This window comes from Vipera ursinii, assembly GCF_947247035.1.
Source record: "Vipera ursinii genome assembly, chromosome: 1".
Lineage (NCBI taxonomy): Eukaryota > Metazoa > Chordata > Lepidosauria > Squamata > Viperidae > Vipera > Vipera ursinii.
The window spans coordinates 131159765-131187648 of record NC_139512.1 but is presented as its reverse complement, the minus strand read 5'-3'; the positions used below and the strand labels follow the sequence as shown (position 1 = coordinate 131187648).

The 27884-nt window shown below is 37.9% G+C and overlaps 1 protein-coding gene across 3 annotated transcripts in view; it reads left to right on the top strand.

Moving 5' to 3' along the window:
- The window catches only part of OSBPL11 (oxysterol binding protein like 11), a 51501-nt gene that overhangs the window by 4949 nt on the left and 18668 nt on the right, over window positions 1-27884 (top strand). For 2 of the 3 annotated variants that reach the window (XM_083348216.1, XM_083348214.1), the window contains exons 2-7: window positions 14955-15023; window positions 17632-17807; window positions 18980-19059; window positions 21667-21846; window positions 24267-24468; window positions 26786-26931. In XM_083348216.1, coding sequence (XP_083204342.1) covers window positions 14955-15023; window positions 17632-17807; window positions 18980-19059; window positions 21667-21846; window positions 24267-24468; window positions 26786-26931 — 853 coding nt within the window. Of the gene's footprint in view, window positions 1-14954; window positions 15024-17631; window positions 17808-18979; window positions 19081-21666; window positions 21847-24266; window positions 24469-26785; window positions 26932-27884 lie in introns of all 3 variants that reach the window. The other variant, XM_083348215.1, reaches the window with a different exon arrangement.

Sequence of the window (27884 nt, the reverse complement as noted above, 5' to 3'; positions counted from 1 at the left end):
TTTACAATATATAGCCCAACTTGACTGTGACATTTGTAGGCACCATGTGATTCATCACAAATGGTAGACCTCAAAATGAACCTAAAATGGCCAAAATCTTGCAAAATTTTGATATCCAAAATCTCACAGGTTTTCTGGTACTAATAAGCATGGCAATACCTTCCAAATTTTATGAATCTCATATGAGTATAATCGTTTTAAAAATTGTCTTGATCTTGTTTCTCACACCATAGACACAGCACAGTACCACATGGAACATCAGTAATGCTCAGACTACGGGATGGAAACTGGTTTTATTTAATAAGCTATGATTAAATGAATTGGCACAATATCTGCATCATGTCAGTCTGTGCAAGTGGTGGCAAAGTTATGTTATATATGTATCATAGGTGACAAGTCATAACACTGTGGGTGAAATGTGAGTATTCACCAATACCCAGTGACAATTATTCTTGTAAGCAGCCCTATTATCTTGTGAGTTTGGGGGCTGTGTGAGAAAAGGGTGGCAGCCTTTGGATACTCTAGATGGGGGGGGCGGGAATGTAATGGTTTCTCTTTGTTGGGGAGGGCAGCAGTGTCAAGTTAGGCATTTGCTGAATTTTTACCCACTGAACCCAAAAGCATCCTTATCACTGGTATAAGCTATGTCAAGACTTCCAGGAATGTAACAATGATATTTTGTAACTGAACTTGCTTTCTAAAATCATCAACTTAGTATCAACTGATGGCATGGCAGAAGTCATTTAGTTGACCATCTCTATAGACTTTTTTTTTTAGTAGGCAGACATTCCATCCTGGCTCTTAAAACCGTAGCCACGTCTAGAAACGTACTTATATACAGATAAACATACTTTATTTTAAAAAAATATCAGTTTTTAAAAGATGTTCCTAACATTAGTTCAGGCCTAGGAAGGGTGGTGTCTAAAGAAGTAAAAAGTTGCAGCAGTATCAGCTAAATTGTTATTTTTTTTATTGCATCTGCTTAAAATGCTGTTTGCAGAATTTGGTAGGCTGCAGATATTAGAAGGACAGTTTGTGTTTACTGCAGGCAAGAATACATAAAAATACACCCTTCCATCTCTACATGAACAGCTTGCCAGTATGCAGCCTGTGAATCTGTAAATTCCTTCTCTGCAGTAGGTTGATCTAGACATAAATTTGCTTTAAAAGAATGCATAAATGGTTCTTAAAGACAAAAAACCGTAGTACAGATTTCTAACTTGCTCCTGTGAGACTTTATACCTTTTGCCACTATTTCTGATGAGCAGAAAGAATTGTTATTCCTCTATGTTAGATTATTTTTAAGAATCATCATATTTGGACTTAATTGGCCACATATTGCAAACTGACCTTGACAAAGGTTCTTGAACAGGCGAAGTTCTTAAGCAGATGGTTTAACTTGTGACTGAAAAGAAAAAAAAAACAAGTTCTATAACTTTAAATGCTCAGTTTGTTCTCTTTAGAGAGATGGTCCTCAACTTATGACCACAGTTGAGCCCAAAAGTTACGTTGAGCCCAAAAGCTATGTTGCTAAGTGAAACCTTTGTTCAGTGAGTTTTGCCCCATTTTACGACTTGCTACTGTTGTTAAGTGAATCATTGCAATTGTTAAGTTAGTAACATGGTTGTTAAGTGAGCTTGGTTTACCCATTGACTTGGCCTGTCAGAAGGTCGCAGAAGATGATCACATGATCCCAGGACACTGCGACCATCATAAAGATGAGCCAGTTGCCAAGCGTCTGAATTTTGTTCGGGGGACCATGGGGGTGCAGCAATGGTCGTAAGTGTGAAAAACAGTCATAAGTCACTCTTTTCAGTGCTGCCGTAACTTTGAATGGCCACTGAATGAACTGTTCTAAGTCGAGGACTACCTGTATCCAGGAAGTGACTTTGGGAAATGGCAGTATGTCAATGACACAACATAAAAGTTCTACACAGAAGGCCCCAGTTTGAATCCCTTGCATATTTGGTTCAAGCTAGGAATAACTTTGAAAAGTCACTTCAATTAATCAAAGCAGCATAGGGAAACTTCTCACTTGCAGGACCTTCCCATTCAACCTAAGTAAAATTTCTCCTCTGCACACAGGTGGTCCTGTGCAGGTAGGGATGCCCTAATGGTCGTGAGTGTGATAAACAGTTATAAGTCACTTTTTTTCAGTCCGTTGTAACTTCAAATGGTCACTAACTGGAACTGTGGTAAGTCAAGGACTACCTGTACTGGTCACGGAGAAGAGACTCAGGTTTGTTTGTTTATCTTTTCCATCACCGTGTTGTCTGCACGTAGCTTTGTAAAAGGCAGCCCAATTCTGCATGCACGGAGAGGAAGAGAATGCTTTAAATGTAGAGGAAGTTCTTTTTCTTTTTCTTTTTTAATTCCACGGGCATATTGTTTCGTTTCTGTGTGTGCAAATAGAAAAGCCCTTTCTCCATACAGAGATAAAATATTGATTCAACTGTGAAGAAAATGTTGTCTTGTTCTTGACAGTAAAAGTTTGAAAGAAACACTGAACTACTAGTCAGTGGTATCATGAAACATTTGGGAGGTGTCCTGTGAGAGACAATGAGCCATATACCCCAAAACAGTTTTTCAAGTGAGGTTAAACTAACTGGACAGTCAGTAGTTGGACTCGACATAAGTCATCTTCATATGATTGTATTCCCCATCTGGCACTTCGAAATGTCCTTTGCCACTGCTGTCTGGAATTATGTGAAATGCTGGCAGTGTGTATTAGAAGTAATATTTTGAGTCATTAAATTTTCCCAAAGAGATTGCTTTGCACTTGTGTGTTTCTCATTTACAAATGACTTGTTATTGAAAGGTTGATGTTAACCTTGGAGATATGAGACATAGAAGGGAATATATCACAGGGAAGAATCAGTGTGGAGTCCATATTGATTTATGGCTGATAGCAGGTGATCATATTAGCTTTGCAAACCTGCCTATAAAAATTACTAGGCTCATGCACTCTCCTCTTTGTTCAGAGGCAGAAAGAAAAAAATAGATCTTCACAGTATGCAAAGGCTTCTGAAGTCTTGAGAGTACACGAGGAGAAAATGTACTTTTTATCAATTTCTTTTCTATCTTATACAAAACACCCTTTCCACTTTTTCTCACCTTGTAAGTCACTTATACAAGTGTTAGCTCTGAATACTAAATAGTCCAGTGTGCAGATTTTCATTTTTCTCTCTCCCCCTGTTCCTTCCCCTTCCCTAACATATTGACTTAGAAATGGAAGAACAAACCAAGGCACCTTGTTATTTGTATAAGCAGTTTCCCGGTTCATAACAGAGTGCTAATTTTTAAATGTCCCTAAAGATGGAAATAGGGACGCGGTGGCTCAGTGGGTTAGGATGCTGAGCTTGTCGATCAGAAGGTTGGCAGTTTGGCGGGTCAAATCCCCAGTGCCGCGTAGCAGAGTGAGCGCCTATTACTCGTCCCAGCTTCTGCCCACCTAGCAGTTCGAAAGCACGTAAAAATGCAAGTAGAACAATAGGGACCACTATGGTGGGAAGGTAACAGCGTTCCGTGCGCCTTTGGCGTCTAGTCATGCCGGCCACATGACCACGTAGATGTCCTCGGACAAGCGCTGGCTCTTCGGCTTTGAAACGGAGATGAGCACCAGCCCCTAGAGTCGGAAATGACTAGCACGCATGTGCGGGGGAACCTTTACCTTTTAAAGATGGAAATGATAGTGGTGCAGACGTTTACCATTTTAATATAGGTTTATTTTAGCATTGGCATGGCCATCTCCAAAGTGGCAAACAGAAATCTTATTGCATCTGAAAAAGGCAGTTGTTTTTGAAGTCATATTATACATTGGAAGAAGATTTTGGGAGTAGGTTACCGTAAAAAGTAAAGGTGAAGGTTTCCCCTCCACAGTTGTGTCCGACTCTAGGAGGTGATGCTCATCTCCTTTTCCTAGCCAAGGGGGCCAGCATTATTCTTTCCATGATCACGTGGCCAGCATGACTGTATGTAGAGGCACACGGAATGCTGTTATCTTCCCACCGGAGTGGTACATATTATCTGTTTGCATTTGCATGCTTTTAAACTGCTAGGTGGGCAGGAGCTAGTGCAAAAATGGGAGTTAACCCCATCACATAGTACTTGGCTTTCAAATTGCCAGACTTCCAGTTGACAGCCCAACATCTTAGCTGTTATGTAGCTCTTCTATTTAATCAGATATGATAGAAGAGGTTAGCATGATTTCCAGGCCAAAATCATACTTACAAGAGGGTAAGCACACATTAGTCTACCACAGTTGCTTCCTTAGAGCACCGTCTAACTAAATCCAGTATTGAAATGCATTTTGAATCCTTATATATAACTGACGTGTTCAGATATGTTGCATTATTTAACAAAGGCTCTTAAGATAATCTTTGTTAACATTTTTTACTGTGGGCACAACGGCACACATCAAAAATGAAATTTAGTTGCCCGCTCTCAAAGTGAAATAAAAAGGAAAAAATAAACCAGTGGGTCTTGGCTCCAAACAGTTCTGCATATCCTCATTTTGAGCAAAATATTGGATGGAAAAGGAAAAAAGAACTCCATGTATACGAAGCTGACTTCTATTTAACTGAAAGCTTGACATAGCTCTACAACTCATATAGGCAGCTGCAGTGGTGATGCCAGTGGATCCTGCTAATAAGGCATTATCAATTTTTCAGTTTTTGGCTCTGTCATAATAAATAATTATCCATTGAATGGGATCTTCAGCTCTTTTCAGGTTGTATATTATTTAAGCTTACATTTCTGAGCAAAGATGCTTAGATATTTAGTAATTCTACCTCCAGGTTATGTAGAGATGGAAGATGTTCTTTTGCTTGGGTTATTTTTGTGGGACCAACGTAAGTAGAATTGAATAGTGTGCCTTAGATAGGTTTGAGAATTGTAATATGTTATCCATTGTTTTCTGTCACAGGGGATAAAGCTATCAGTAAGTATTGGTGATAATAGGTTTACTCATTACCTTTCAGAGATAGCATACCTCTAAATAAAAATTGCTGGAAAATCTAGTTGAATGGTAGCTTTGAATTTAGTTGTTTTGGGGGTTTCTCAGAAGAAAAACACGGAGGCCATCAGGAAAGGGTGGCTACCCTTTATGGATTAGATAACCTTTGGGCTGATTCACCATGTTGAAATTATATAGAATATTTTAGAATATTATATAGAATATTTTAACAAAGTACTTTTTAAAAGTTGCAACATGCTCATGAATGTATTTCTCACCGTATGTTAAAACGTAAATTAGAAAATCAGTTGCATGAGAGGGGTAACTGCAAATCTGATTTTTCTCGAGATGAATGGACTATCTTTAATTTGACTTCATAGGGTTACCTGTGATATTGTTGATAGATTAAAAATGAAGTCATTTGCATTCACGGAACAGCATAAAACTGAACTGGGCTGAATAATTTTGGAAATAAATAAATGAAGACTGTGGGGGGGGGAAAACAATGAATCAGAATTCCATGTGCCAACTCTATAGTAACAAGTTAGTTCATGGAATTCCATAGATAAGGCAGGAAAACTCCCTTTTGTTCGTCTTCTGATACTTTTGTTTAAGCTATAGGTTATATTTGTAAATTGTGCTAAGGCTTGTTCTGGTTTGCTTTTCTGTGGATTACTTCATGTCCAAACCTATTTGGACATGAAGTGGAAGAAAACAAACTAGATGGAGGACAAGCCAGCAATTTCATGGCTGATGCAGCAAATCAGGATGAACATGAAGCAGGACTTAATACTAGGTATGGATATCAATAAAGGAGAACATTTGTAGCTCAGGGTTGAAATGAGGTATGAATATGTCTATCGTGGGAGCTGTTAATAAAGCTCCATGAATTAATCTACGGATCTGTAAAAAGTTTTATCCCCAAACTATGAATTCCTTGTTATACATGTATAGTAAAATGTTTAAAAATATTAATTTGTTTTATCCCCAAACTATGAATTCCTTGTTATACATGTATAGTAAAATGTTTAAAAATATTAATTTGTTTTAATTAAGTCATTATTATTTTGCCCAATATTGCAAACAATGGGAAAACTTTTGGGTACTTTTTCCATATCTCCATATTGGTTTTTTTTCCTCCTTTTCTACATGTCTTTTCATTTTGAGGGAAATGCTTTAAAATAAATGTTTTGAAAAGAGCTTTAAATTCTTGTAGGGAAGGATTTGGGGTGATTTCCCCCCCCCACTTTTTTCTGCCTCAAAATCATTTTCTTCCAGATCAGATTATCAGAATCAGACATAGTCAAATGGGGCTGTACCCTAAATTCATTTGCAACATTATGATACTATTTTATCTTCATTTCCTTTTTTAATAGTACTCCATAAAGTTGAAGCGCATCTTTTTTAAAAATTGTTGTAGCATTTATGTTATGCAATTATATCCAGATGAGTACTACAAGATGATTTCCTTTGGAGTGACAAACAGTTCTGATCATTGTAAATCTAAATTTACAATTATTTCCCTCCTGTGCATGTTTTTCTTTGGTCTCAAAGAAATAAATAGAAAGGTAGAATAGATGCTGTCTTAGAGGAATAAGAAAATTGGAACCTTCATAAGAAGGTTGTCGCACGTGTGTGTTTTAATGTTGTAAATCATATGTGCGAACATTAGAGGTTTTTTAAAAATTTGAACACAGCTAGACTGTGCTTTGCAGGAAACCAGTAAATAAATATTTTTAACCCTGAGTTTTCATTAATAAAGGCCAGAATAGGTGAATTGGCATGCCTTGTCTTAGACGAGAGTATAGATATAATGGGTGTAACCAAAACCTGATTTGGGAAAATCAATTAGCAACTGGTTACAAACTCTGTAGAGAAGATGGCAAGGGCATAGGGCAGAGTATTAAAAAATCATGTGGATAAAGGTAAGTCAATAGATATCATTTGATTTTTTTTAAAAGCCTATGATAAAATCCCTCATCAAAGACTTTTCAGTAAACTTAACAGCCGTGGAACAAAAGAGCAGATCCTCTCGTGGCTAAGCAATTGGCTGAATAGAAAACAGAATAGGTGTACAGGTTGTCGACCTACAACCACAATTGTACCCCAAATTTCTGTTGCTAAGGGAGACAGTTACTGAGTTTTGCCCCATTTTAGGATCTTTTTTGCCACAACTGTTAAGGGAATCACTGCAGTTGTTAAGTTAGTAGCATGGTTGTTGAGTGAATCTGGCTTCCCTATGGACTTTGTTTTTCAGAAGGTCACCAAAGATGATCATGTGACCCAGGACATTGCAACTGCCATAAAATACATGCCAATTGCCAAGTGTCCGAATTTTGAACATGTGATCATGGAGACGCTGCAAATGCGAAAAATGGTCATAAGTCTCTTTTTTTTCAGTGCCGCTGTATCTTTGAATGGTCACGAAACAAATGGTTTTTAATTGAGGACTACCTGTAGATGGACCTTTGTCACAATGGAGGGATCTAACTAGCCGGCGGTTCTGTCAAAGGACAGGCGCCTTTTAACATATTGATAAATGATCTGGAATTGGAGATGACTAGTAGAATAACCAAGCTTACTGATGACTTTAAATTGTTCAAAGTGGTAAAACCAAAAAGGGACTGAGAAGAGCTTCAGAGAGAGAGCATGTGTGAAAATGGCAGAAGTTGTTCACTGTGGGCAAATGCAAAGTGATGCACATAGATCCCCAAAATCCGAACTACTCATCCAAATTAATGGGGTCAGAGCAAGTAGCGATAGATGAGGAAAGAGTTGTTGGTAAACAGTTCAATAAAGGTGTCAATAAAGTGTGTGCATCCACTGTAAAAAAAACTATACTGGAAATAGAGAGACCATTATTGTTAACGCCCTTGTATAAATCAATTATGTAACCACAATCTGGGATATTGTGTGCTACTCTGGTCAACGCAGCTCAAAAAATGGAGCTGGACAAGGTTCAGAGGAGGACAAAGAGGATCATGGGGTTATGGCAGCTTCCCATGAGGAATGCTTCCGATTATTAGGGTGTTTTAGTCTAAAAAGTAAGAGAAAAGAGAGGAGATAGGATTCACGGGTACAAAATTAGGCATATTGTGGATAAAATGAACAAAGAAAAGCTATTTCCCCTTTTTCCAAAATACTGGAACCAAAGGCCAAGGCATTTATTTATTTATTTTTTAGACAATTTATAATTTAGGTTCAGAATTTGCTAGCAGTAGATGACTACCTTCAAAAGGCTTTTGTCTAGCTTCAAAAACGGGTTTGACCATTTCATAGAAATCATAGGGGTTAATGGCTATTAGCCATGATGGGAATGTGATTGCTTCTGAGACCATCTGCTGGGACACTTGGAGTCTTTCTTGTGCACTTGGGTCAGGGGTCCAATCCTGCAAGGCACCGTGTACGTTGTTGTGTTCTTACCCGGTGGATATAATTATATACGTATTAATAATTGGACAGATACAGATTGAACTTTTGAAATTTTGCCAAAGAATCCATTAAATTGAGAGCTTTTGATCTTCTGATGAGTAAGGTGATTTGTATGTATAATTTGCAATAGCTTTTTTTTATGCTTTTAAAAATAGCTAGACTTTCTCCACATCTGCTTTTTTTATTTGTGCCATTTACCCTGTGTATCATGTTCCAGTGTTGATTTAGAAAAGCTCCTATTGGGTCTCATTTGTGCAAATTATTGGATCTCTTTATTTGTTTCCATGATTAACTTTGCAGGTATTTCATTTTCCAAATCATTAATGTAGCGTCATAGTATCTCTGATTTATTTGGTCAGTAGAAGATGGTATAGGTATGTAAAGGAATGTAGAGACGACCTTGATAAATGAATGGATGAGTCATTAAGGGCTGAGAATTTACTCTTAGGAAAGTGGAGAACGTGGGAAAGCAACTCAAAATAACACCACTTTGATTCTGATTGATGTAAGATAAGGCAGAGAAAAAACTTTGCTAGGCTTTCCAAATGGATGTTACCATGTTGAGTTAGACAAGGTCAGGAAATGTGCGCTGCAAGGAGGATTCCAGGAATCAACTGCTACATTATTGCTGTAGGTTATAATAACAAGAATCTTGAAAGCTTGTCAGAGTTTCTGGGGGCCCCAATTTATATCAAGCAGAATCAAGGCAGGCTTATACATTCCTTCACCAAGGTTATCTCTACATTCCTTTCCAGGATAAGAGTGGGCAGGCTACACTCCTGTCAGCCAAAGCAAAATTGACAGTGCCAAGGAATGATAAGGATTCTAACTCCCGAATATTTTGAAGGACATCCCTAGATTAAGGAATAAAATGCTATCCTATTTATACACTGCGTCTCATTTTGGTTTTTCATCTTTACAACCCTCAGATCAGCTTCCTATTTTGCAAGTCGGTCAGCTGATAGTTGAAAAATAAGAACTATAATAGTGATGTTACATATATCCAACTTTTATGATGAGTAGTTTAAGACTCTAGAGTTCTTGACAACCTGTGCTACAATATTACTATATGGAGGGAGGAGGTTCTTTGTTTCTTCCACTTTAAGAATCCTCACCTGATAATTTTGTGTTGAGGCAGACATGGTTGAATCCTCTCTGCTTGCTTTCTTCTTTCCGGTTTTGCTAATTTTTCTGTGCTACTTCTCTGAAATTAGCTTATAGTTGTCAGTAGGAGGCATTGTGACATCAACAAGAAAGCTGCCAATCAGTGAGGCGCTCCCTCCTCTTAAGTTTCATTAGATTTCAGTTCTGATGATTTATTGGTTGAAATGCTTCTGTAATTATTTGGGTGTTGTTCTTAAGATGGTATTTTTTGGAAAATCTAGTTGCAGCTCTGTTTCCCCCCCCCCATGGCTCATATAATACAGGAGATATCAAAAGAATTAAGCATTTTTTTAAATACGCAAGCATTCAGTGAACAAAAATAATTGTGTATAAAATGTAATATGAGAGTGATTGCCTCTCTTTGTGGTGGGGCCTGCCCTCTGGAAGGATCTTCCCCCCCCTCCATGCATGGGCCCAAATCTGTTGGCATTACTAAAAAAATAATGAGTTGGAGGTTTCCTTGGGTCCCAGGACTGAGCTGTCTTGTCCAGAGGAGGCTTAACACTTGCAAGTTCCTGCTTGCCAATTAAAGGTGTTTTTGTTTTAAAATGGCAGTGTTTGTTTTCAGTTATTTTGGATATTGTAAGCCACCCAGAGTCAGGATGTTTATATTGGATATACGTATAAATAAATAATTAGCCTCTGAAAGTAATTCTGCAGTATTTTAATCTGGATTTGAATTTAATCACAGTTGAGTCTGTAGAAGAGGCTCTTCGTCTTCTGTGCAGGATTCTATATGTAGGACTTTAATTAAGTGAAAGTCCTGCATAGCTGATTCTGAAAGCCATTTGTCTGTTTAAATGGGATTAACTGCGCACAGTAGCAAATACAGTATCATTTTTACAGTTTTTCAGCCTTGATGTCAGTATTTATTTATTATTTATTTATTAATTTAATTTGTATACCGCCCTTCTCCCGAAGGACTCAGGGCGGTGAACAGGGCAATACATATTAAAAGATAAAATACAAAAATTAAAAAAAAAATAAACAAGGTGCCCACAAATAAGTTAAAACACATTAAAAGCAGGTTAAAACACATTAATAAAACCCAACCCCATCCCATCAGGCCAGGCCAGCTTGTTCGAAAAGGTACGTTTTGAGATCGCGCCGGAAGGAGCGGAGGTCAGGCGCCATCCGGAGCTCGACCGGAAGATGGTTCCATAAATCCGGCGCGCCCACAGAGAATGCCCTCCCCCTGGGGGTCACCAGTCGGCATTCTTTGACCGGTGGCACCCTGAGGAGGCCCTCTCTGTGGGAGCGTACTGGGCAGAGGGAAGTTGATGCCGGCCGCAGGTGCTCCCCAAGGTATTCCGGACCCATGCCATGTAGGGCTTTGTAGGTCATTACCAACACCTTTAATCTCACCCGGAAGACAACTGGAAGCCAATGCAGCTCGCGGAGCAGAGGTGTAACATGGGAGTGTCGGGAAACTCCCAACACAACTCTCGCGGCTGCATTCTGTACCAGTTGGAGCCTCCGAGTGGTCTTCAAGGGTAGACCCATGTAGAGAGCGTTGCAGTAGTCCAGACGAGAGGTCACGAGCGCGTGAGTGACCGTACGTAAGGCATCCCGGTCTAAATAGGGCCGCAACTGGCGCACCAGGCGGACCTGGGCGAAGGCCCCCCTAGTCACAGCTACTATATGGTCTTCTAAAGAAAGCTGTGAATCTAGGAGGACTCCCAAGTTGCGAGCCCTATCTACAGGGGGTAATAACTCACCCCCCATAGAGAGAGATGGGATATCCTGAATATCCCAAGATGCCGGTACGCACAGCCACTCAGTCTTGTCAGGGTTGAGTCGAAGCCTGTTCCTCCCCATCCAGACCCGAACTGCCTCCAGGCAGCGGGACATCACGTCGAGGGCATCACTGGGGTGGTTTGGGGTCGAAATGAAAATGAATGATCTCACCCAGCGGTTTCATGTAGATGTTGAACAGGAGAGGCGAAAGGACCGACCCCTGAAGGACTCCACAAGCGAGAGGCCTCGCGGTCGACCTCTGCCCCCCTGCCAACACCGACTGCAACCGTCCCAGGAGATAGGAGGAGAACAACTGAAGGACCGTGTCTCCCACTCCCAATCCCCTGAGACGCCGCAGCAGGATACCATGGTCGATGGTATCGAAAGCCGCTGAGAGGTCTAATAGGACTAGGACAGAGGAATATCCCCTGTCCCGATCCCTCCAGAGATCATTCACCAGAGCGACCAATGCCGTTTCCGTGCTGTACCTGGGCCTGAAGCCCGATTGGTACGGGTCTAGATAATCCGCTTCATCCAGAACCAGAGGGAGCTGATGCGCCACCACACTCTCAACAACCTTCGCAAGAAAGCGAAGGTTGGAGACTGGACGAAAGTTATTTAACACAGCTGGATCCAAGGCAGGCTTCTTGAGGAGAGGTCTCACTACCGCCTCTTTCAAGGCGGCGGGGAAACTACCCTCACTCAAAGAGGCAGATATAACCGCCTGGAACCAGCCTCGTGTCCCCTCCCGGGCTGCATAAACCAGCCAGGAAGGGCACGGGTCCAATAAACATGTGGTGGAGCTCAGCCTCCCCATAATCCTGTCCACTTCCTCCGGAGTTACAGGATCGAACTCCTCCCAGATAACATTGACAAGACCACCCGTGTCCTGATCGTCCGACTCTGCCCAGTCGGAGTCCAAACCAGTCCGAATCTGAGCGATTTTGTCCGACAGATGTTGACTAAACTCCTCGGCACGCCCCTGCAAGGGTTCCGCACTCACCTCCTGATTAAGGAGGGAGTGGGTCACCCTAAACAGGGCGGCCAGGCGATTATCTTCGGACGCCATAAGGGTAGCGAAGTAATTAGACCTCGCCACCCTTATCGCTGTGAGATAAGACCTAATATGGGTTCTTAGTCGCAATCGGTATGAATGTGCTCTGACAGTGAGGAGAAATAATTTTTGAACCAGAATTCAGATTTCAGCCAAGTAGTTTCATGATCACAAAAACTTTAAAAACACAATTTCTTAAAAAATTGTTTACACTACTCACATGAAATTATTCCTGCAGCAGGCAAGCCTCAATTTCATCCCAGGATTATTCTATGGAAAAAAGAAATCAGAGCAGGTCCTTTTCCCTAATTGTTACACAGTTTTCTGCCACAAATATTTTATTACCTGCTTCCAGATTTATGATATACAAGTATATCATTTCATTCTATTGAGTATAGGCAATTAATTTGCTCTTCACTCAAAAATTTTTCACTTTCTGCATGAATTATTTTGGTCTGAAACAGCTCCTTAGAATAAGTGCACAATCAACAATCTGTGAATTGAGTGCATTATTACATAAAAATATATTGCATATGGGTAGAAGATACCCAAGATGAATAAATATATAGTTTCACATATGCTTTTGGAAATTGTGACAAAATGGCTCCTGTTGCCTACAATATTCTGAGAGACAGGTCTGTGACGTAGGCTTCTGAAGGAAAAATAGGTTAAATTGGTATTTAGCAGACATTTTCAAATAATAATTGCAGTTGCTTGTTTAGTTAAATCTCTTGGTTGGAACAGTTTCTCTGACCATTTAAGGTATTTTACATAGAACAGGAAATAATAATTCAGATTTGCAAGACTCATTTGTAGCTTCTGATTTTTAAAATTTTCTTCAGGTGTAGCTCTCCTAGGACTGCTAATCTGTTATGAACTAATAAGGGGCTTAGGTGATTTCTGACATTGGCTTTAGTTCTTTATATAAGGCCCTGAGTTCTAGTTGTGGAACTTAAAAAAATAGCAATTCCCTCAAGTTCCTGGAGGAATGCTCAGCTGCTGTCCTATAAAACTTCTGGAATGTGATGCAGGAATGAGCCTTGGTGGAGCAGTGGGCTAATGCCTCCTTAAGTAACACCAGCTGCCTGCAATTAGTGCAGGTTCGCATCCCACCAGGCTCAAGGTTGACTCAGCCTTCCATCCTTCCGAGGTAGGTAAAATGAGGACCCAGATTGTTGGGGGCAATTAAGCTGACTTTGTAATAATGCCGCTTGGGGGTGTATGAAAGCCCTAATAATTTTTCAGGGTCACCTTTATGGTACCATTGCATTACTTAGTTGGGTTGGAGCTGTCATTCACGTTAATTCTCAATGAATTCTTTCAAATTTGTTGGCGGCACCTTGTGAATGTTAATAATTGGTACTCCGGTAGATGGCAGCATCTAATTGGCTTTGAACTCAAATGGCAAACCACTTCTCTGTTGCTGCCAAGAAAGGGACACACTTTGTTTGAGGGAGACTTTAGTACAATTCCTATGAAACAGGGCCAAGATGGATGCTGTGCATCTTCATATAGGAGGACATATATAGCATGGAGTTGGTCTGCTCTGTGATGCACATAATTTACTGAGGGGTCCTTGGTGTTCTTTGAGCTTGGTTGATTTCTTGCAGACATTTCATTATGCAAATTAGGTAACATCATAAGTGCAGGTAGTGGCACCTACTGTAGTTATTTGTGTTGGCTGCTGGCTGCATTTGGACATTTGCTTGGTAGGGAGAATTTGTGCATTTATAAAATGGCTTTAAAGGGGAAGTGTAACAGTTGTAAAGAACTGGTGTACAAATGTTCTCTCTATCTATTGCAATCTTTTTCTAGTATATTTTCCTGTAGTTCTGCTTAACTTCTATATAATTGGACATACCGCAAAGCAAAACACCATTATTATTTTCTAAGGATGTTTATCAGGTCAAAAGGCGTTTTTGGAAATAAAGGTGATTGAAGACTGGACTCTTTTTTTTCCTTTGCATTAAATGTTTTTTTTTAAACTAAGGGTTTTTTAAATGTAAAATGCAAGAAAAGTTAGATATGGCACACAAAGCAAAATAATAGTCTCCAATGATGTTGATGATTTATGACATATACTCAAAAAGTCCAAGAAGTGTGTATCGTTTCAAAATTCTAAATGTACTTTTCCTTAATTAATAGGGGCCAGTGATTTATTTGTATAGCTTAATTTTTAAAGATATTCTTTTAACCTTAATTAACTTCCATTTTTATAATGAATAATAGTTAAAGTGCCCACAAACGTTTCCTTAAGGTTGGAAAGCTGAAGGGTATTTAGTAATTTAATCTTTAATATTGAAGGTTTATATACAAGAGAAGTCCAATAATTTATTACTGATTCTAGTAGTTTATGCATCAGTAATGTTGCTTCCAGTTTTCAGATTGATAGATTATTTAAAGCATCTCAGTTCTAAATCAATTCTGCAAAGACAAACAAGAAGCAAGAGCTTGCAGGAATTTCTGTTTTAGAAGTCATTTGACATTTGTGCTGAGTTACGAAGTCTCTTCTATTACTCTATCAAATATGAAATTATGCAATATGTATGTGAGATATTTTAATTGTTGTTATTTGCCTATAGCTGATGAATTTTGTTCTTATATTTGCCACAGTGATCATATGGAAAACATTTCTGGCTATTTAATGAAATATACAAATCTTGTAACAGGCTGGCAGTACCGGTAAGTCTAATTTTTCCAAAATATCACTATTTCAGATGGAATAGCTTTATTCATCAGGCAGAAATTGTTGGCAATATTCTGATTGTTTTAGAAAATAATATGTGAATGAAGACTTGCTTTAATCTTTTGTTTTTGTGCATGTATTTGATTTCCTGACCTGTAAATTTTTCACTGAACAAAAGAGGGCTTTGTGTATTTTACCCCTCAAGAGATAATGCAAAGAAAAATACAGCTATGAAATATATCCGAATGTGGAGGTTATAGTGTAGCTGCTATTATAAGCAACTGAAAGATGATTTTGGCTGCCGTAATTGACTTTTGATTAGTCATAATGTTTACAAGATTTTAAAAGTTGGAGCTCATATTTTGAGATTTCTGAAAATAGGATTACAATAAAATCCTACCTGCTGCCATGTCTATTCAGAAACAAAATCCATTCTGTAGTTTATTTCCTGGTAATATATAGGACTGTAGGGTAGGAATTTGCCTTCTTAGTGTGACACAGTTGCAGCTATCTTTTTCTAGTGAATATTTGTGTGAATTTGAAAATGAGATCTGAACTCTTGAGTTTTTTCAAGTTTGCAAAGGCTCTGGGAAAGCTACATTTTTCCTCTTGCTTACCATTCTCCTGCCTTTCCTTCTTGAATAAAAAATTGTTATGATATAACAGCATCCTTGGAATGCTTATATACTCTTTGAAATATTCTCTGAAGCATGGTCTTAAACAGCAAAAAAAAAACATCCATGGTTTTGCCTTCAGTCTATTTTTCCCCTCATGCTTTGAGTTCTGTTTATTGAACATTAGGGGTCCATATTTCACTTGTTCCTGAGATTGGCAATGTAAATTGATTTTTCAATTTGTGAGCTACACTTTGAAATCTCAGGACATGCATAGTCTTGTCGAGATAAGAAGGCTCATTTCCAACTGGTTCTGTAGTGATTAAACTATGCCCATATAAAACCATTGCATTTTTTTATGTCTAAGAGCTTTTCTAAATGGAGTGGTAACTATCTTGATTTTAGTGGCACTACCATTGTCATAAAATGGAATCTTCTTAAATAACGGAAACATGTTTCCTTAATATAGGTTTTATTTGGAGTAGTGTGTGGCATTGTCAGTCCTCTCATTCGTCCATTGAAGATAAAAAATATTTTTATATTTTTATAACAATAACAAGCACAGCAACATTTGCCTAGTCTAAATTGCCCAATAGATCTGCCATGTTGTATGACTCGCTGTTACTAAAATAGGGATTTCTTTCTATCAGCAATGGCAAGTTAGCTCAAATTATGGAAAAAGTTTGGAGTGTTACCTCTACTTATTGTTGTCTTCACTGCTTCTTTGTTATGTGAAAGCCTCAGCTAAGAAATAGGGATATATTGGTAGCCATGGATCCTGATTTCTTACGATCTCTGTAGTTCCAACTTCTTCTGTTTATGTCAACAGTTTTTCAATCTAAGGATAAAAATTTCTGAGAATGTGCAAAATCCCATTTCAGAATGGAAAGATGAAATGCCAGGAACATTGCTTTGGGCTGGCTGATAGGTCTGAATAGCACACCGCGCCACACTTTTCAGCTTCATGGAATTTTGAAGTCTTTCGGCAGAAGCCTCAGCGATAACATAAATGCTTCAAAACTGAATCCAGTCTTCTTTTTCCTTACAGACCTTTTTTTTGGGGGGGGGGAATATCCCAAGTATTTTCATCCTTGTGTTCATTTTTGAGAGTTGTCTTACAATGTGGTTGGTTAGTTTTGATGTATTGCCTTATCATTTGCTTCCCTGTTGTTTCGGGAGCTTTATGCAAACATGGCAGAAAACAGAAAGGTCACCTGCTCAACCCCAAAAGCTGAGTCCACATTTTTCCATCCTCCAATGGAAGATGAAGAATGGCAGAAGGCAGCTTTTTCTCATTTGGTCCCTTCCCTGTACAGTTCCCAATGCCACATTTCCCCCTATTCTGGCAAAAAATATCATTGGGCACACATGTCTGAGAGGGAGAAATGGTTAACAAGTAATGACCTTTGTCTATAAAATATATTCCATACTTCCACTCTCCCTCTTAAAAAAAAATCAGAGTGAGTTAGGTTCCTCCTGGAAGGAATTAAGTCGGGCTGTATATCATTTCTCTTTAGATCAGTATTTTTTGAATTTGCCAACTTTCAGATGTGTGGACTTCAACTCCCAGAATTCCTCATTCCCCATGCTGTCTGGGAGTTAAAGTTCACCCATCTTAAAATTGACAAGTTTTAAAAAAACACACTGGTTTAGATTATAATCTTTGTAATGGGCAAACAGCAAGCAGCCTTCCTCTCTCTGAATTGTGCTGTAATGTCACCGAACAGCTGGACAACATGGGCACAGCACACTCCCTTCAGCTCAAAGTCTTCCAAAAGAACTGCACCTTTTCACTATTCAGCTTCCAGCTCACATCAGGATTTTTCAAAGACTCTCTGTGCCGATAGTCTCTAGTAGGAGAGGATTGCAGCCTCCTGGATTGAGATCTGTATGCGGACATATTACCTGAAAAGGGCTCAAATTTGGAAGTTAGCTACATGTTTGAAAAAGTGGGGAGATTTTTGAATTTGCTTTTCCCTCACCATTACAGGTATTTTGTCTTAAACAATGAAGCTGGTCTCCTAGAGTATTTTGTGAACGAACAGTCCAGAAACCAGAAACCTAGAGGTACATTGCAACTAGCTGGAGCTGTGATATCCCCTAGTGATGAAGATTCTCATACCTTTACAGTGAATCCTGCCAGTGGAGAACAGTATAAACTGAGAGGTACGGGGTTTTTTTTTATAGTTCCATTGTTGCTTGTTCACTAGGATGCAATCCTGTTTCTTTGGTTTGTGGTCTACATTGGCCTTTGCCTTCATTCTGTATGAATTCAGGCAGGGTATTTGTTGGTATAAAGAAAGAGAGAGAAGCAGTCACGTTATATAGAACAGGGGTGTCAAACTAAATTTCATTGAGGGCCGCATCAGCATTGCGGTTACCCTCAGAGGGCCAGGTGGGCGTGGCCTACTGGGTGGGCGTGGCTAGAGTGCGTATGGCCTACTGAGTGGGCGTGGCCAGCTCTACATCGTTCGCATCAAGGGTGCCTATGGGGGCCTGGGCAGGAGTGGGAAAGATCTGAGGGTCTCTGGCAGAAGGAGGGTCTCTGGCCCAGGGCCAAGGCAGTGGGGGCCGTTCCCTCACTGTTTCCAGGATGGCTTCGCGGGCCACATGAAACTGCTTCGTGGGCCGGATCCGGCCCCCGGACCTTGTGTTTGACATGTCTGTTATAGAAAATAAAATCCAGGTATTTATTTCATTGAGCTAATTCATAATAGAGCAAGAGAGATTTCTGAGAGACTCGAGACTGCAGGACTTTATAGGTTTTATTTGTTAAAACAACACAGTGGTTGCTTGGAAGTAATTCGAAGGCCAGCTTGCATTAAAATTAATGTAAAGTTTAGTATTCAAATTGTTTTTGTTAGGTGCATTACTTGTCTGTTCTGTCATGTGAAAATGAACGCAATGTAAAAGACAGTATGCTTTTTTGTTACTAGCTCTCATAGTCGTTAGTTTATGTGTTTTGGCAAATACCTTGCTGTATCTTTTGTTGTAGCCCTTGAAGTTGACTCTGTCGTTTAGTATCGTTTTCCAGTTTAGTATCCCTTGAGCAAAATTTCACTTTTAAATGTTGCTGCTAGCAAAAAGTAGATTTATTCGGTGAATTTCATCACTTTTTCCCCCCCCTCTGGCAGTCTCCAGCATAATCTGCTAGCTGTTTAGGAGTTTCCACATTCTTCTGGAAAAACGTTTTTTAGCAGAGGTGGAAATAGCCACTCATTCTGCTATGATGATGGTGGGGAACTTCTTTTGTCCATTCACAGAAAGCTAGACTCTTTCAATATAACTGGAATTGAAACTGTATTGTGAAAATTCTTCTCCTTTTGCTTTTTATTCAGCTACAGATGCCAAAGAAAGACAGCATTGGGTCAGCAGGCTGCAGATATGCACACAACACCACACTGAAGCAATTGGAAAGGTACTGTCTGTAACAAACACTGTAAGTCATGCAGCAATAAGAGTGTATAATGTCTACAAATCATGTGGACCAATAGATCAATAGGTCCTACTTACATTTACCAAAGAAAAGAAAACCCGATACAAGAACAGCAACAAAGTCAAGATCAATTGGATTTAATTTAATTTGGGTGTAAAAAATCTACAGATTAAGGGTCAACCTTCCTGTAGCTGACTTGTAGGTTCCTTTTTCCTTTAATGTGCAGCTAAAGTTTTATCCAAAAAAATGATACAATTTAACAAAACCATTCCAAAGCATAAGATTCCTGTTACTTTTCACAAACAGAATCTCATTTAAAAAAAATCCTAGCTGTGCACATAGTTACTTTTATCTTTATAAGACTGAAAAGAATCCAAGGTCTCTGGAAATCATAGTCCTCAGATTTAAAACAAGCAATAAATATTGAACTATTAAGTTTAGATGAAACATTGATGAAAGTCAAGTTTTCAAAGATGTTCTGTGTTGTTTACAGCTTGTCCAAAGAGAGGAACAAAGCAGCTGTATACATCACTTTTTATAAATTGGGTTATTATTGTGATCAATTTATATGAGCCCTCTGTAATTTTCTAATTGTTTTAACTTATTTGATGTATAACGTCTCTTGGAACAGTTGGGAAGTCTTGGATCTGTTTTTACTTAGTAAAATTAAAATTACTTAGCAAAATTAAAAGCTGCAATTATCTGGGAGTAAAGCTTATTGAATGCAGTGTGACTGTTTCAGAATGAACATAGGTGAAAAGGGGTTGTGAATGTGTTTGCTCTTGCAGAAATGAAAAGGTGGATAATATTTGACTAGCTGATATTATTGACTATCATGGTTAATGCTTAGTGTAATTGTTGTCAGTCAGCAGCTGGCATGTATGAAAGTGATGATGGCTGGCATAGCCTAGTAAATCTCAAATGGAGTTTTGTAACATATTGAGGAAGCTCTATTAAGTGATTCACCAAGTAAAATGAATTCACTGTATATTGCAGTTCCTAAATGTGTTGCTGCACCATGACTGATAAACCAGTTTTCTAGGTTGCAAAATTGAACTTATCATGTCCTCTTTCAGTTGCTCATAAACAGTGGAATCTGGCTTTAAACTTTAAGCATTATCATTAGCCAGCCATCTGGAAAAGAATACATAGTGTTGTATCTTTGCAAAATAAAATTAATAAGGCAGATTCAGTCTATGGAAACTTCCCCCGTTCCACATGTTTGTTTTTATATTCATTTTTGTATTGCTATAATGTGAAAAAAGACAAAATTCAAAATAAAAACAAAAGTATGAAAAAGCAACAGCAATGCAAGAGCAATAACATAAAAATATTTACTATTAATAAAAGCCAACCATTTTAAGCAGATAATTAATTCTTGTTCATAGGATCATACTGATTAGTCTTTTTATTTCGTTGATTCAAAGCTGAGAGTGAATGTATTACTACTTCAGTCCTATATTTAAAGTCTAGAGGTTATTTCTTTGCAGTCATCCAAATTTCTCTTTTTAGCTACACTGGTAAGCTTGATATGTCCCAAATTCTTCATAAATTTATAAATTCCATGTTTTGATATATAGTTCAACATTGCGTTATAATTTTTAGTCTTTACTTGTCTTCCCCAAATAATATTAACAGTAAGAAAAACAGCCTATTAACTGTAGAGTTAATTTGTATCCAATATCTTCAAATTATTATTTTTAGGATAAAAAGATTTGCAGTTGTAATATATGCTGAGATGTTCATTAAACAAAAATATTTTGATGAATTAATCTAATCTTAACATAACAAACTCATTTTACATTCTTTTAAGCATTTAAAGTTTTAAAATTTATTTGTGTTAATAGGATATTCTAATTCTGATTTCAAAATTCTTGCCAATTAACTATTAAATTCATCTATGATACTTTCCAACAACCAAGTAATCCGGGAATTTCAAAAATAGCTAAAACACCTGTTCCAAACAGAAATTTTTAAAAAATGCTTTAGCTCAATATATTTAGATCATCATGAATGTTTTTTACACAGGATCAGGTTAAATAAATGATAATATGCTGCACTAGAGGGTTAATAATTTTTTTGGATGAGTATTAAAACAACAGCCACTTTTACATTCGGTTATCTCAGACTATCGGTTTTTCACATAAAGAGGAATGGAACTTTTAAGTTATGCTTAAGAATTTTCCAAGTATATCTTGCAACCTTTAGTGCTGAAAAACAATTGAATTTCTGCAAAAAGAACAGTGAAGCATCTGCTGCCCTCTGCTTCATTGTAGAGCTTTTCTAGGATTAATCAAATACGAAAAGTGGAACACAAACACTTAACGACCAAACTGTATATTGTCTTCCATGCAATGCTGGGTCTGGGGTATGTGACTGTGATGGATGCCAGCCCTAGCCCCCAAAGAATATTTAATACATGCTCCTAGCCTGGTTGTATTAATAATTGTATTAGAATATATTATCAGTAATTTAGAAGCAGCCTAATAAGGAAATAGTTACGTACTTCATAAAATGGGCAAGTTAGAAGGATGGACATTTAAACAATTAGTTTTCAAGGATTTCCTAATACATATGTTTGTTCACCAGAACAATCCCCCTCTGAAATCTCGCAGCTTCTCTCTCGCATCTCAAGGAAGTGGCTCTCCTGGTACGCAGAGAAGACCCAGCCAAAACACAGCTTCCTTTTTCAGTGTTGGCCATCACAAGTTGCCAACTGGGAAGAGAATTCCCATTCTGCAGCCAGATCATTTAATCGATGTACGAGAGGTTTGTATAGATCTTTGTTTTTTTTTCATTTCTCTGGAAGAATGGTTTCCCTTTAGAAGGTGAATAGCCCCCCTGTGCCTTCTTAAAAACCATGATTATTTTTGTGGAAAAACACCGGGACCCTACCAGTTTTGAGAATTTATTGAGGCTTACCCTTCTTTATATAACTGATATCTTGAAAAGACGCAGTCTCATATTTCTAATTCATACCGGAATACCACAAGATGCACAGATACAATATGTGTCCTCTTAAGTTGAATGTTTCTCTTCGCATACTGTGGTTGCATGTTCAAAAAAGTACACATTTCCCTCGGTGACATTCTTTTGTTAGTACTGTTAATAATAAATTAAATTTATATGCAGCCCAGCTTCCAGCAACTTGGTTGGTTGTTGAAATATATCAAGGAATATTTAATATTTTAAATATATCCAGGAATATTTTGCCTACTATTTGCTTAGGTTTATTTAAAAGCTACTTTCTTGCAATGTTTTTCTAAAATGATACTGTTGGTAAAACATCTGAATTAGTGACTTGACAAAAATCCGTAGCACAGGCTTGAATGACCTAACATTTTTATGTATCTTGTACATCAGCTTATATTAGTTAGACGTTGCTTTGCCTCATATCTTGAGTAACTACTGTAATTGACTAGGGCACTTTGTAAAAAAGTGTTTCTAATGTTTACTTGTTGCATTAAAACAAATTTTGACTTGTGAGAACAAAGGATTGCTGTATGAAAACATCACATGCATTTAATTTTGGACAGTGCTATATGCAAACCAAAAACTAAAGTTGTGAGAATTCTTCAACCCTGCATTCAGTTTTCCTTTTTCATTATAGATGTTAGTTAGCAGTGGGTGAAGGTTGGGTTCAGTGTAGTCATTATATTTCTTGATTTCTTAGGCATAGCTAGGAGGCAAAGAATGCCCAGTTGACCTGATCTACTCTCTTTTCTTTTTCTCTTCTTTGGCTTACTGACTTTTCTCATTATCCTTCTATATATCTCATCCTCCAATCTCTATGTATGCCTTGACCTCTCCACATTGCTAAATGCTACCATTACTTAATGCACTAAAGTTGGCAGTAGAATTAGAAGCAGAATCCAAATACTGATGGAAAGCTGACTGGGATTAATATATTTGATTCAGCATAGATGGAAAATGAACTTATTTGGCATTGTAAAAGACTTTAAGTAGGGGAGAAAAAGAGCATATAAATGGGTGTAAGAGAACACAAAACGTCTATTTGGACTTTTCTGTAATCAGATACTTTTAAGATCTAGTGAAAATTAACAAGTCTAAATGCTGACGGGCGATCCCCAGAGGGAGGGCGTTCTCTGTGGGTGCGCCTGCCCTATGGAATCAACTGCCAACGGAACTCCGGACTGCCTCCTGACCTTCGTTCATTTTGCCGGGACCTAAAAACCTGGCTCTTTGAGCTATCTGGTCTGGACTGAGGGGTTTTAATGTTTTTAAATTGTGATTTTAATTTTTTGGGGCTAGACTTAATTTAATTTTATTTTTATTTTATATTGTATTGTTTTTAAATTTTGCCTTGTAAACCGCCCTGAGTCCTTTGGGAGTAGGGCGGTATATATGCATATATGGTGCCTGGATATAGTGGGAAAACAACAATCCTGAGTTCCGGAAAAATAGTTGGCGTTAGCATTTCTAATAGATTGTGTTAGATTCCTGCTTCTTTGATTGCTTTGGACTTGATTCCAACTCTTGGTTTCTCAGATGCAAGAGATAATCTATTCATACATATATAATATTGAAGTAATATGTAAAGTACTTGTGCTGGATTTTGACCATGAATCAAAATTCTAGATCCCCTCTTTAAATTGCTATTTTTTCCACTTAGATGAATTTATCCCTTTTTCAGGAAAAAAAACAAAACCCAAATCCGCTATCACATTTTTATAAGATTCCTTCCTTTGAAATAGGAGCAGATTGAAAAGCAAAATATAAGTCAATTATAATTAATTTATGTACAATATCCAGTATAAAATCTGAGAACTTGTTAGATCTTCGAAATCTGAGGTAAGAATAAAAGAGCAAGGAAATATACTGAGAAGCAGAGGATTTGGGTGCTGATCCCTGAGGCTAAGAAATTGAATGGTTTGGGATTTAAAAAATCTTTAACTGATTCTTGTCTTTACTATTTCTTATTCATAAGTGTGAAAATTAGCAAATAAGTTGTCAGTTATTGTAATGACAGCTGTTTCTTTGCTAAAGAGTAAATTACAGATTTTTACAACCCTCGTAAAGAACATTTGACTGAACTACAAGGAATACTATTTTCACAAAATACCATTTTGACCAGGGAAACCTTTTTTAAAAAACTTTTTTTAAAAAGGGTTTTCCTGAAGTTTCATGTTAACAACATTGTGAAACCTTTGTGCCTTGATTAACTGCAGAAGATGTCTCAAGCTGAAGGACAGCAGAGAGATTTGGTAAGAAGCATTGAATGCCTCCCTGCCTCCGGTCATCTTTCCTCCTTAGACCAAGACCTACTGATGCTCAAGGCAACCTCGATGGCAACAATGAATTGTTTAAATGACTGTTTTCACATTCTCCAGCTGCAGCACGCATCACAACAAAAGGGATCCTTATCTACTGGTGAGTTATCATCCTTGCTCTGTTTGAATAAAAAGGTAAACATCAGAAGTTGTGCATTTTGTTTTTTCTGGAAACCTCTAAGGCCCAGGTGTCAAACCTGATTGCGTTATGTGATGTATCGCGAGGATTTTGCCTTTGCAGATCACGTGCGAGGAGGCCTGCGCATGACACATCTGGCTCATGGGCCGCCAGTTCGACACCCCTGCACTAAGGAATCTCTGGCGTATTCCTCTTCAGAAAGTGGATTCCTTATGGGAATTTACTCTCAGTGTCATTTGGACTTGTATTTGGAGAGGAATTCAGTTTCAGACAGTATTTATAGAGAGCAGTACTAATAATATAAAAAGTACATGCCTTAAATTAATTGTTGAAGCAGTCATTTGCTAAAACTGTAATAGCTGTAATCTTTTTATCTCTATTTTTGTCATTTGTCTCTGACTTTATAGTTGATGTTTTGCATACGCTGCCTATTCCTGAAATCAGATCACTTTAAATCATGTCAGATGACACTATAATCACCATATATGCAAACGTACTTTAAATGCATGAGGGAAAATTGCTGAAGCAGAATTTATTTAGCAGATCCATTAAACACATTGATTGCAAAAGGCACTCTTCATAGCAGGCATATTTTCAACTGCTAAAATTTCTGTTTCCTCAAATAAAGCCTGTCAAGCAATGATGGGACATGCTTTCGTAGTACATTAGGATTTGATAACTTAGAAATTATCCACTCTCTCTGTTGACATTTTGTTTTCTAAGAGGCTTATGTAAAAGATGCGGAGCCAGTGACTCATTACTCAGTTATACAGTTTTGTTCAGAATCCTGTAGTGTATTTGATCCTTGAATTGATTGTCTGATTCCAAAGTTGATTTCCAGAGGATGAAATCCTGAATTCTGCATCTTTGAGTGGAAAGGCTGTGTAAGAGATAATATGGAACAAGTGATGCATTGTTTCAAAACTGCAACCTATACTTAAAGACCACCCACCTATATAAGACAAATGTTTTAAAAATTCGATCTTCAACAGAATGGGGTAGTATAAAGCTTTGCCTGTATAGTTTTGTACTTATTGGGACTAGAATATCAAAGCATGAGTAGCTTATTTATAAATGATTTTGCTGTTTCCTCTTAAGTGGGTAAGGGTACACATACATACGTTACCTGTTTGGCATTAAGTCATATAATAAAAGTCCATTATGCATACCAGCCATTGAATTAATAGTAGTTAAACCAGCTTTGACTTAATGCAATCTGTAAACCAGATCATAATTAGCCTGGGATGGTCTTAGGATCTCAGTTCTCTGAAGATGTTCCTTTTTCAAGAATATTTTAATCTATATAACTGAATGCCAGTTGAATTTGTGTCTGTTTTCTATGTTTTAGAAGTTTTTAATAAGCCTACGTAAAAGCAAAAGAATTAAAACAATGCCCACCAAATAGAAATGTCATTATTATGCAAAATGAAAAGCATAGGGATTTACATGCAAAATAGGACGTACACACTCCTCCAATATTTAGGACTCCTGACAGAGTTCATTGCCATTGGCTTGAAGTTTAATTACTGTATATAAAATATGTTCAGTCTATCCAGATAAATACTATGTAAAGTGCTTTTTTCTAAGTTTTGTTTTTAGTGACTAAGCTGATAAATCCAAGACTATAAGCTGAAGATGGAACAGGCTGTCAGGCTGAACCCAGATGTTCCTTTATTCAATTTTATGCAGGAGTTTATTAGTTTCTGCAAACACTAGCATTTGAGAACAGAATGGAACATTTTCATTATTGATAAGGAAATGTATCCATTCAGGAAGACTAACTGGGAGTGGAGAGGTAATTGGAGATACCAGCATCATTAAATAGCTTTTATTTTCAAGTAATTGTAATTTATATAATAGAGCAGACTATTGTGACATTCTTTTTGACCTAAACTTGCATTATTTTACTTTAGTTATATTTCCTTCTCCCTGTTTTAATGGCACGCCTACACTGTTGATTCAGCAACCTGTCTTAACGATATTATATAACAATCTAGTCTTACTGGGTTCTTTATCCAGTGTCTGATTACATCTTTCATAACCCCCTTCTAGTCAGGAACATGTTCTGTGTCATAGGCCTCCCTCTAATGAGAAGAGAATGAGAAGGTGGTGCTGTCTTGTATCCAACTGTTTTCTTGTTGCTGCAGAGCAAGTTTTAGTTGCCTTTCGTGTCTTGGAAGAGAGGGCGTGACACTGTTGAATGGCAGAAGCAATTTTAGGAAAAGCTTCAATTCCTCAAATATGAGCAAATTTCAGCATAAGGTCTCTCTTGCTTCAGGAACAACCATCAGCTGGTTGGAACCAAAGATTTCTTTGCCAAATCACTTCAAAAATGGAGCTGATCAGAATTTCCCTGCAGATGAAACAAAGCCAGCATCAGTCAGACAGGAACAGTCCAATTCTGAATCTGGTCAACTAACTGTGGTAAGGTGTAAAACACTTAGCTGTGCATTGTGTTTTTGTTTTTCCTGTTTTATTTTAAAGAAAAGGACCACTCTTGGAAGAATCAACTATAGTTATCCAGAAAAGAATAGACTCTTATCTCACTAAAGTTTAAACTTAGAATAAGTTGCAGAATATTGGGACAAATAAACATTAGTGAAACTGTAATTAATGTAGCTATATATTGTTTTAAAGTAATATGTGGGTTGAACCATGAAAACTTTCAAGGAATGCAAGTCAAGAACTTCTAGGGGAATTTAATAGTAATTTCTTTTGCCTGACCTAGAGAAAGGGATGTTTTGTAATGTTAACAAGCTAGTAAAAGTATACTGTAAGTAAATAATAAAAGTTAGATAAACTATTGTGGGAAGATGAAAGTCCAGGATTTATTGTGTTAGTTTTGTAGCTACTGTTAGTTCTTTGTAGCTGTCTTTTCTTCGGGCCACTTCTCTGGTTATTATTTCTCCTTTTTTATCCCATATTGTTAAGAGTACAGAAACAATTAAGGAGCAGAGATGTCTTTGAGCCTACATAGCTGCTCCATTTCTGCTTTCTTCTCTTGGCAAAGATGAGGTGGTTGTGATTACCATCCATCATAATTCTATGCCATGGGGCTATATATTCTTATTTGCACTTGATTCACAAGGGCAAAAGCTCTGGGAGTGCTATTTTGTGGTTGTTTTAACCATTCAGTCATGTCGGGCGCTTGGGGACGTTACAGGCAAGTGCTCTCCATGCTTCCCTATCCAGAACAATGTCTTTCAGTGGTTGGAGATTCATCTTTCTATCAGTTTGGGTGCTATCAAGCCAGCGTGTTCTTTGCTTTCCCCTTCTTGTTCCACTAACTATTCCTGGCATGGTTCACTTCTCCAATGAATTTGCAAACGTGACACGGCCAAAGGAAATCAGATGTTGTCTTGAGATTTGGTGTGTGC